Source organism: Bos taurus, chromosome 5 (genome assembly GCF_002263795.3).
Source record: "Bos taurus isolate L1 Dominette 01449 registration number 42190680 breed Hereford chromosome 5, ARS-UCD2.0, whole genome shotgun sequence".
Classification (NCBI taxonomy): Eukaryota; Metazoa; Chordata; class Mammalia; order Artiodactyla; family Bovidae; genus Bos; species Bos taurus.
In genome coordinates this window covers 113,284,737-113,295,615 of record NC_037332.1, presented here as the reverse complement: position 1 = coordinate 113,295,615, position 10,879 = coordinate 113,284,737, and the positions used below count along the sequence as shown (strand labels likewise).

The following is a 10,879-nucleotide window of genomic DNA, read 5'->3' as shown; positions in this document are numbered from 1 at the left end:
ATGTTCCCAGCCTTAAAAATAGCTCTAGAAACCTATATGTACATTTCCCATGAATTCAATCAACAAACACGTTTTGAGCACCTCCCGAGTACCAGGTCCTGGGGATACAGTGGGAGCATCACAAAGCCGGTGTCCTGACTTCAAGGTGCTACCGATTTGGTCAGTTCAGTCGCTCAGTCGAGTCCGACTCTTTGCGACCCCATGGACTGCAGCATGCCAGGCCTCCCTGTCCATCGCCAACTCCCGGAGCTTGCTCAAACTCATGTCCATCGAGTCGGTGATGCCATCCAACCACCTCATGCTCTGTCGTCCCCTTCTCCTCCTGCCTTCAATCTTTCCCAGCAGCAAGATCTTTTCCAGTGAGTCAGTTCGTCGCATCAAGTGGCCTATTTGGTAGAAAAGGACAAAGAAGAGCATTACCTTCGAGGTAGTTAAGTGTTAACGACAGAGTGTACAGAAGCAGTGAGGAAAAGGCTACAGATCTCAGGAAGACCCAAAAGAGTAGTGGCGGCTACAGGGGAAAAAAAGTCAAAGAATGGATCCTGTAATTCTCTACTCTTCTTCGCCTTAACCAATCAGGCGTCAGCATCGCCGGGCCGGCAGACCAATCAGAAGCCGGAACAGGAGCTCTAGTCGCCGATAGAGGCTTCCCCGGGGAGTGTGGCCAGAGCCCGGGTGCCCCGCCCCACCCCCTCAGGCCCCGCCCAGACCCCGCCCAAGGTCCGCCCCGCCGCGGCCAGCAGCGCCTGCCCCGGAGTCCCCTGGCCAGCGGACGGCTGCTGGGGCCGAGTATTGTCTTAAACGCCGAAAAAAAGAAGAAAGGCGGGAGGGTGGGGAACTGCCAAGTGACCGGGAGAGGATTTATAACATGTTCTTTCACCGTCGACAATATTGCACAATGTATGAAAGAGACGGTATCGCCTGGACAGGAGCGTGAGGGCGCGGGCAAGGTAAGCCGCCCCCGGCCGGCTGGTCTGGGCGTGGAGGCCACCAGGAGGAGATCCGGGCGCACCTCCTACGCTGAGCTGCTGTCTTTCGCGGGGGTCTGCGTGCCGGTCCGCTCTCTGGAGGGTCTGGTGCGCCTTGAGCAGTGTGGACGCGGCCCCAAGAGCTGCGGTGTCTCCGAGGCGGGGTGGACGCGGCCCCCTGAGCTGAGACGTATCCAGTGACCTGGGGGGGCTGCTGAAGCGGTGTAGACGAGCGCAGGGGAGCCGGCTGAGGCGCCCCGCACCCCGAAATCCTGAGGTCGTAGAGACTGATCCCTAGGACTGGGGTTGACGGTCCTCCTAACTCGTGGCGAGTGAGACTGGAGACTCGGGCTATGACTGAGCCAGCGACCCGGGGGCAGGTGAGGCCGTGTGGACACGCGCCGCGGAAGCACGAGCAGGTGTAGACGCGGGCGGGTGGCAGACGCAGAAAGTTCGCCAGAGCGTGTGGCGCCGGTGGCGCGGAGGGAGGGTCCGCGCGTTTGGGGACCCCCCGCCCCACCCCCGCTCCACCTCCATCACCGCCGTGGGTCTCAGCTGCTTCCCCTGGCCGGAGGCACCCTCGGGGGAACCCTGGACCCCTGCGTCAGGAGTGACCGAACTGAGCCCTAGAGGAAAACCAGAAATTGATTTCGAACCTCTAGGGCACACTTGCTCTGTCTCCCCTGGAGCTTGGGGCATCTGCATATCACCTAGGAGGAATCTGAGGGGCAGAGACCATCCTGGTGTCCAGACAGGCGCTAGTTATCCGCTGAGGGGACACAAACCCGTCTGGTCCAAGCCCGGAGCCCTGCTCCTTCTCTCCTTCCACTTCTGCCTCAGGGAGGAGAAAGGGTGCCTGGCTGCTGGTGCTGGGGTGCAGAGGAAACCTGGGGGTGGGGTGTAGGGAGGCCCTGGATCTGCCTCCCACTGCCTCTTGGGGGCTCCGGGTGACCCCATAGGTTCAGGCAAGGGAATGAATGAAGGAAGGAAGGCAGTGGTGAGAGGCAGAGGTATTGGGCAGGTGATGTGATTGCTCACCTGCCTTGACCCCAGGGGAGCGCTGTCTGGCGCAGATCAAGTGGGGCAGGGTATCCATGTGACACTCCTCTAGAGGAGAAGGAAGACACCCAACCTCAGTCTCTGCCACCAGGGAAGAGTAGAAGGGGGCCCAGAGGCTGGAGGAGGTGCCGGTCGGTCCAGGGTTGTTCTTAGGGGTAGCTCTGTCTCATCTCCCACTACTCTCTGTGCCTTTCCCCCTGCCATTCTGACTCCTACACCCTCCTAGTCTCTGTGATTCCGCCTACCACAGGTCCTTTGCACATGTTGTTTACTTTTTTTTTTTTTTGATCAACAACTAGTCATTAAACATCTACTATGTCCCAAGCACAGGCAACTCAGTGGCGAACAGGACAGACCTCTGACCTCTTGGGGACTTCCAGACTAGTGCAGGGAAACAGATGGTGAACAAGAATCAGGAAAGGAATGGGGACAGGAGGCAATCTAGAGTGGCCATCAGGAAAGGCTCCTCTGCAGAGGTGACAGTGAGTCAAAGGGTTAATGCCTCATCATCAGTCACCTCCTCCAAGAAGCCTTCCTTGATCTCCCCTGACTCGACACTTCCCCTATGATCCACTCTCATAGCCTGGGAACCCCTCCCTCCAGGGACATTTTTATGGCATTACTGGGTTAATGTTTGACTCCTCCCATCGGTTGTTAGTGCCAGGAGGGCAGGACCTGAGTCTCAGGGTGTTTGTAGGCAAATCGAATAAAGAATGAGTAGAATTTTCCCAGAAAAACAGGAGCTGCTTAGCCAGATCAGGCACCCAGATGGCAGAAATTTTTCTTTCCCCTTCCCTGGCCTGGGTCCTGGGCTCCACACCCCATTTGCTGTCCACAGAAACAAATGGAAAGAAACCAGCAGGCTCAGTGAAGAAGAGGGCAGGGAGAGGCCTGGCACGGATGGCCCGCTGAAGTGCCAAGGCTGGCCCTCGGGAAGCGAAGGGACTCTGGGGTGGGGCGGGGGGGAGGCCTGGGGACAGGTGAGTGTCTTTTTCTCTGAGCTCAGACCAGCCTAAGCCTCATTTTTGTGTCCCAGCTCTGGGAGGCTTGGTTTCCTTCAAATCCCACTCTGGAGAAGGCGGGGGTCAGCAGGGTTCCCCGGAAGGCCGGGTTACAGGGACACATTACCTGCCCTCCTCCCTCACATCTTGGACAGACAGGACCCAGAGTCAGGCCTCTGGGCCACAGATAGCAACCCAGGTAATCTGCGGTTCAGTTAAACTCCGGGCTGGAAAGGAGGAATCAGGCTGAGAGGGCCAACTCTTACTTTTATTTTTAATAGTTTCTGTCCTCAGTGAATTTCTCCCTCCCGGGCTCCGTCAGACCTGTGCGTCTGGCAGCTTTCCCGTGGAGATTACCGCTCTCACAGACGCCTGACAAAGCTTTTAGCACCCCCACCCCCACCCTCCCCACTTCAGGGGACTGAGTGGCCTCCACGCACAGCTAGACAGTGTCTGCATGTTTTACTGAGGCTCCGGCAGGGATGGAATGAAAACGGGCTCCCCACCCACCCCCCCAGCTCTCCTGACTGGAGTCACTTTAAAAAATTAATTTGCAGTGATTTAATCCCTTCTGTTCTATGGGGATCACCAGCATCTTAAAGATGTATTTAAATCAGATCACTGTTCCCCATTAACCCTTCACTGCCTCCCCCACCCAGCAGGAAGAGCACTGGATTTGGAGTCACTGGTTCACTGCCAAGTTCTGCTAATGAGTGGGCTGTGTGACCTTGGGCAAATTACTTAACCTCTCTGTGCCTCCATTGGCTCCTCTGGAAACTGAGGTTAATGATAATCCTTCCCTCACAGGGCGTTGCGAGGATTAAGTTAGATAACGTTCAGGGAAGAGCCATGCAGTGCCAGGCCTGTGTTTTCCATTCCCCCAGTACTAGCTGTCCCTCTAATGAGCTTGGTGACCTTGGGCGGGCCACTCAGCTGCTCCTGGCCTTCGATTTCTGCATCTGAAAAGCTCAGGGGTTGCCCTAGGAGAGGATGCCACTGAGCCCCCCACCTCCAGCCCTGAACCCCCACTCAACTCCTCCTGCCTTCTGCCAGACGCCCCCCAACCCCCAGCCCTCACCACCCCGTTCCTCGATATCCAGGCTCTCAGTTCTAATTGGAGAGGGTCCCCCTCCCCAGCTGCCTCTCCTGGCTCCCTGTGAACTCGCAGAGCTGGGACCCCAGGGGCCTGCAGTTCTTGGCTCTTTTTCAGGAGCAATTAGCCACAAGCCTTGAAGGTGGCCTCAGTGGGCGTGTGGCCAGGCCACTGGAAGCCGGGACTCTGCTCCATCTGTGGCCTGCAGGGCTCCCCCAGGCGCTGGGGTCCCCATTGCCAGTGGCGGGGAGGCAGAGTCCTCGGCAAAGCCATTTCCATTTCTGCACTTTATGACTCCTTGAAGCCCCGAGTCTGAGTGTAAATTAGTTCTACCCTGTGCTTTTGTTGGCAACTGTCTGTTCCTTGGAAGCGAGGGGCTTTGTCAGGAAGAACAAAGCTGTTTGGTGTTTTTCTGATTTGGGAGAAGCGAGCTCCTGGGGGAGGGCTCGTTGCTTCTCAGTGTCAGGCAAAAGTCCTTGGTTCTCAGACTCCTCGGTTTTGTTTGGGGTTTTTAACTCCTATGGCTTCAGAGTCACATATGTTTGTGTGTGTGTGTTGGCTGAGGGATTTTTTTCCCTCCTTTTTGGCTTGCAGAGTGTATTCCGTGGAAGCTAATTCCAGGGACTGAACTTTTCAAATCACTGCTTCAACAGCTTTTAGAAATCTGGACCTAGTTACGCCTGTCATCCATGTGTAAAGATTTAGAAAAAAAATTCCAAACCCGAGGGTGGGCACTTGCTGGAGACCTGAGGTCAGAGCCAAAATGTCGAACGCCTCTTGGGACGGGAGGGGGATGGAGGGGAACGCGGTCTGCTCGGTGCCAGACATCTGGATATTTCGAAAACATCTGGGTGGCTGGATTTTTCAGGTTTCTGCCTGACATTTAATATCACAAACACTGAGGCTGCCTCCAGTCCCCATGTCCCCCGTGCACCCCCCACCGCCTCCCAAACACACACCCAGCCCCTTCCCTCCCCTTCCTGACGGTAAGAAACATCCATTCTTTCCAATTCCCCAGCGTTTCCCCCCTACCGGAAATCTGATGGGCTTATGACATCATGGCTGGCTGCTGAGCGATGAAGTGGATGCCACAAAGAAATCCGACATATCAGATGGATTCTGTAATCAGTTTCCCTCCGGCTGTAGTAACAGGCGCAAAGTCAGGAGGATCTGAGCTTTGTTTAAAAAACAAAAAATAGAACTAAGACTTAACCTGTATTCAATACATTTTTTTTTTTCAAAAGCGAACAGACCTTTTGGACATCATCCTATTTGAATAGAAATGCTGGTTTTTATGGAATGAAAGTGGCTAATAAACCAGACCTGAAACTGCCTGGGAACGCACGTTCCATCTCTGTTGAGTTTTTGTGTGTCCTTATTCACTAATAAAGGAGGAACTGGAGACGTTTTCTCTCTCTTCGTTATTCAAATGGGATAGCTTTTTTATTTTTTTGGAAGCCAATAAAATTCACTGGGTAAATTGCTGGTTTATGTTTTTCCAGGAATCCATTTTTATGGAGTGACCTTGGACCTGACCCGGTCTGCAAACATTGTATTTCCCTCTGCTGGTTTTTCTGGCTGTGAAACTGTTAAGTGGATGCAGTTAAGCCTGCTTTTCAGCCTCCTCTCTGCAGGGAAGGGCTGGGACCTGGTGGGCCAGGTCGGTTCGCGGGATGAAGAACCACTTTGAAAGGATAAAGCAGGGGAAGAGACAGTAAAGGGGGCTGTGACATGAGCCCCAGAGCAGCCTGGCAGGGGGAGCCCACCGTCCTCCCCACCCCCCCGAGGGGGAGCGAGGGACCTCAGAAATAGCTCCTGACTGAGGCAGCTCGCCCGAATGCAGGCTCTGGTTAAAGGAAGCTCAGGCTTCCGGGAGCTGTGCCTGCCAGGCCCCTAGAGTGGGCACGTGGGTCTCACGGACCAGGGCGGGAGTCTCAGCTCCTCCGTGGACAAGCTGTGGGGCCCTTGACCTTGCAGCCCTGTGAGCGGGCATAAGGACCCCACCTTGCCTGCTGGAAGGAGCGTGATGCTGGACGCTGCCCATGATGCCCGGCCGCTTCTCAGAGCTGGGAGAGGCTGGGGGAGATTCTGGAGTCGAGTCCACTCTGCCGGCCACGACCTGCGTGATGACCTTGATCTGTGTGATGTTCTCTGTGCCTTGGTTTCCTCGTCTGTCAAACCACCATAATAGCAGGACAGACCTCATGCCTGGGGCAGCTGAAAGAACCAACGTAGCACGTGCTCACCAAGCCTTCGCTCTCACAGGAGTTGTACCCTGAGCCCAGCAGGCAGGGTGCTGGCTAGGACTGGGGCCTGGGATGGGGAGGGGTGTGTCAGGCTGAGCACAGGTAGAGGACAATCAAGGACTGAATACAGCCCCGCTCCCCTCTCGGCACAGAATTCTCCAAGGCTCCCCACTGCCCAAAGGGAACAAAGTTCCTCCCTTCTCTGGGCCACAGGTCCCTCACACTTGGGCCTCCTGTGCTGTTCCCTTCCCTTGTTTGCTGTCCTCTCAGCTGAAGCACGCTGTCTTCTCTGGACTCAGTACTAAAGGGTAGGTCACGTTTTCCAGCCCCTTCCATCACTTTATTCTGCGTACTTTGTCTGGATGAATTCATTTGATCCTCACACCAACCCATGCAGGGTTATCATTCCAGTTTTAGAGGCAAAGACGGAAGCTTCAGGGGTTAAGTTAAGCCCCAGGGGTTGGGCTCCTGCATCATTCACTGAACCCCCACCCTGCTGGCTCCACTGGGCCTTCCTCCTCCTGTTTTCCACCTCATCCCGAAAGCCAGAACACCTGCCTTCTCAGGATGCCTGTCCCACCTCCCCCTGCCGAGACTCTCAAGGTGTACCACCTTGGCCAAGAGATCCCAGCTCACCCTCCAGCCTTGTCATCCGACGAACGCTGGGGGGCCCCGTGTGCCCTGGGGTCCTTGTCCGCCTCTCCTACAGGCCAGGAGCTGGGCTGTGGCCAGTCTCAGGTCCCTCTTGAGGCCCTCACTGTGTGTAAGACGTAGGGACTCCTACAGCAGCTCCCCACACCCAGCCTGACTTCTCTCCCCAACTCCAGGCCCGTCTGGCCGACGCCTTTTCCCGCTACATCTCCATGTGGATGGCCAGGGTTCAGCTTCACTCAGCAGGTCACAAACCGAGCTCTTGAAATTCATGCCCACCACCTTCCCCGTCTCAGGTAATGACACCCTCATTTTCTACTCACTTCCCCAGGCCAAAAACCTTGGGATTGTCTTTCACGCTGCTCTTTTTCATAATCTCGAGCTCTCTCCGCCCCACCCCCACTCTCATTCACCATCAGCAAATACCATTGGTTGTATTTTCAAAATATCCCAGCAGTTCGACCCCTTTTCCACCTGCACTGCCCACCCACGTGAGGGCAGCAGCCTCCGCGTGGCTCTCCTGCTTCCCCCTCCGTCCCCTGAATCCATTCCCCATGAAGCAGCCGGAGTGATCCTGTTAGAACTTAGACCCTGCCCTCCTCTGCCCAGAACCCAGCACTGGCTCCCAGCTCACTGAGGGTCAAAGCAGAGTCCTGCCCTGGGGCCCCTGCTTGGTCCCTTGCTGACCTCAGCTCCTGCCACCCCTCATCACGCTCACTGTTGTTGTCAGTCGCTCAGTCGTGTCTGACTCTTTGCGACCCCATGGATGCAGAACGCCAGGCTTCCCTGTCCTTCACCATCTCCTGGAGTTTGCTCAAAATCATGTCCATTGAGTCGGTGATGCTATCCAGCCATCTCATCCTCTGTCGTCCCCTTTCTCCCACCTTCAATCTTTCCCAGCATCAGGGTCTTTTCCAATGAGTCGGCTCTTCACATGAGGTGGCCAAAGTATTGGAGTTTCAGCTTCAGCATCAGTCCTTCCAACGAATATTCAGGACTGATTTCCTTTAGGATGGACTGGTTTGATCTCCTTGCAGTCCAGGGGACTCTCAAGAGTCTTCTCCAGCACCACAGTTTGAAAGCATCAATCCTTCGGGACTCAGCCTTCTTGTTGGTCCAGCTTTCACATCTGTACATGACTACTGATCTCCTTGCTGTTCTTCCACGTGTATTCCCACCTTAGGACCTCTGCACTTGCTGTTCCTTCTCCCCAGTATCTACTTTTGGTTCTTAACACCACGCCCTCTCTTCCTTCAGAGATCTGATCCAATGTCCCCTTCTCAGAGAGAATCTCCCTGACGACCCTCCCCCATCCTCTGCCCACTCTCTTGTCCTTTCCCCACTCTGTTGCTTCTCTGTTCTCACTTGCCCTGATGTCACACGTGTGTGTATCTGTCACTAGGACGTGACCTGTACAGGGCAGAGCCCCCTGCCCCATCTTCTCACTGCCCTTTCCCTGATTTTGTTAAACATCTGTTGAATGAAAAGCCAGATGGGTGGATTCCATGCCGGGACAGCAAATACTGAACGCCTGGTCTGTACCGAGTGCTGTGCTTGGTGTTGTGTGATGCACATGAACAAGACCTCCTGGCCCACTCACAGAGCCCTAGTCTGCAGGCAGAGCACCAAGCACGAAATCACAGGTGGAAGGGGATGGCGTCCGGGAACAAGCTCAGAGGGGGAACTGGTCCAGCTGGTTGGAGGGAACTTCCCGAAGGAGGGTCAACCTGGAACATGAAGAGGATCTGGGCAGGGAGGAGGGCCAGGTGGATACGTGGGCAGCGTGCTCCAAAGGCTAAAGATGGGCCTGCTGGGCAGGTGACCGCTGATTAAAAGTCAGTAGGCCTAGGTGGGTAAGAGAGAAGGGCAGGTTTTCCAGGTTGGGGTTACCAGGTGGGGAAAGGCTCCAAGGTGGCCGTGTGTGTGGGCAGCGTGGCTGGTGGGGGTGGACTGGGGAAAGTCTTCAGTGCTGCCTTGAGAGGTGTTAGGAGGAGCAGCAGAGCCTGGGCTGGAACCTTGGCTGCCCCCCTCCAACGGTATGATCCTGGACGCATCACTTCCCCTTCCTTCAGCTCAGCTTTCCCATCAGTGGACTCTGTGCCTTTTCTGCCACATGTCCAGCCTCACAGAGACGGTGACTTAAGCCTGGAAGGAGGGATCTGGAGTAGAGAGGAGAATGCCTGGAAGAGTATGATGAGCAGGGGGAACAGAATGTGCAAAGACATGGAGCCCTGGCTCCCAGGTATGTTTGTCCAGTTGCTCCCAGGCAGGGAAGATGATGAGGGGGCAGGCCGGCTCTCCCCAAGGGGGACAGCAGTACCCGGTTCTGCAGCTGAGGGGCCACCCAGCTTTGGCCTCACCCTTGGCTCACAGTCCTGAGACAGGTCTAGGAAGCTGGAGAAGCCAAGGTTCAGAGCAGGGAGGTGACTGACGGTCACACGACCACAGAGCTAGTGAATGGCAGACAGAGGACTTGAATCCAGACCCACCTGGCCCTTCACCCTGCTGTCCCTTTCCAAGACTGAGTCACATCCTGTGGGCGGGCCAGGTCTGGGGGATCCAGGCCACACAGGTGAGAGCCTACTCATGCCAGGCTCCAAGCCTGAGTCCCACACCCCCATGGTGGGGCTGCCCTGCTCAAGGCCACTTCCTCTTTTGGGGAAGGTGCCTCAGGCCTTGGGAAACCCTCTGAGCCTCTCCCCTTGGCTGACGCTTCTCTGAAGACTCTGGAAGCTCCCAGAATGTTCCAGGATTATTGACTCCCTGGAGCCTCCCAACCATCCCTCTCACAGAGGTTGCTGTTGTTTAGTCACTAAGTCATGTCTGATTCTTTTGATCCTATTGACTGTAGCCCACCAGGCTCCTCTGTCCATGGGATTTCCCAGGAAAGAATACTGGAATGGGTTGCCGTTTCCTTCTCCAGGGTATCTTCCCATCCCAGGGATCGAACCCACATCTCTTGCATCTTCTGCATTGGCAGGCGGATGCTTCACCACTGAGCGACCTGGGAAGTCCATCCCCATTTTACAGCTCAGGAAACTGAGGCTTGGAGAAGCAAGTTACCCAAGGGAGGCACACTGGTTAATTGGGGATGTCCAGCTGCATTCATTCTCTGAACGCTGCTTTGGGTTCATGAGGGCCTGGCTCCCTGTACAGCTGAGAGGTGGTGCTGGGGGAGTTTCAGGGAGCTAATTACAGCCTACACGAAGAACTTTCTTCCAGACGTGCCCAAGATGGAATCTTTGCAGGAGTTTCAACAACTTCTGCAAGTGGAGGGAGGGGAGATTAAAGTCAAAAAGGGCTGTTAGATTGAGCAGTCCAAGTTTGTTTGACCTTTCCAAGCCTCAGTTTCCTTATCTGTGAAATGAGAATACTAATTCCTAGCTGTAAGAGGCATTCCTTGTCAAAGAGCCAACAGAAGGTGCCCCCTAAGTGCACTACCCCGCTCCTGGGGCTCCCAAGCTTCCCTATAACAGCCAAGCTTGGAGCGTAAAGTGGGAAAGGGGCTCCTCCAACAGCCCTGACTCTGGGGAGCAGCCCTCTAGACCCTACCGCCTCCCAGACATGGGGAGCTGGTGGGTGGCTCAGGCTGGGGTCCCCAGACATCCGCCTACTGGTTGCATCTGTCAGTGGGGCCATGGGTTACCTTGAGTAATGGGGAGGCCCCACAATGCCTTGTTTTGGCTCCACAGCACAGCTTGTGGGAATCTTAGTTCCCCAACCAAGGATTGAACCTGGGCCCCTGCAGTGAAAGCTGAGTCTTAACCAATGGACCTCCAGGGATTCCCCCCAACAATGACTTTTTGAAAAGCACAGCTTTGTGAGCAGGTGCCGGCCTCTTGCCACCAGACTCGGGCCTCC

At 55.5% G+C, this 10,879-nt stretch overlaps 1 protein-coding gene across 7 annotated transcripts in view; it reads left to right on the top strand.

Annotated features, from left to right (window-relative positions):
• Positions 1-489: 489 nt before the first annotated feature.
• Positions 490-10,879, top strand: part of TCF20 (transcription factor 20) — a 193,255-nt gene continuing 182,865 nt past the window's right edge. For all 7 annotated transcript variants that reach the window (XR_009494405.1, XR_009494404.1, XR_009494403.1 and 4 more), the window contains exon 1: positions 490-950. Coding sequence is in view for 3 of the 7 variants with exons in the window: in XM_059886467.1 (XP_059742450.1) it covers positions 903-950 (48 nt within the window). In the remaining 4 variants the exon portion in view is untranslated. The remainder of the gene's footprint in view (positions 951-10,879) is intronic.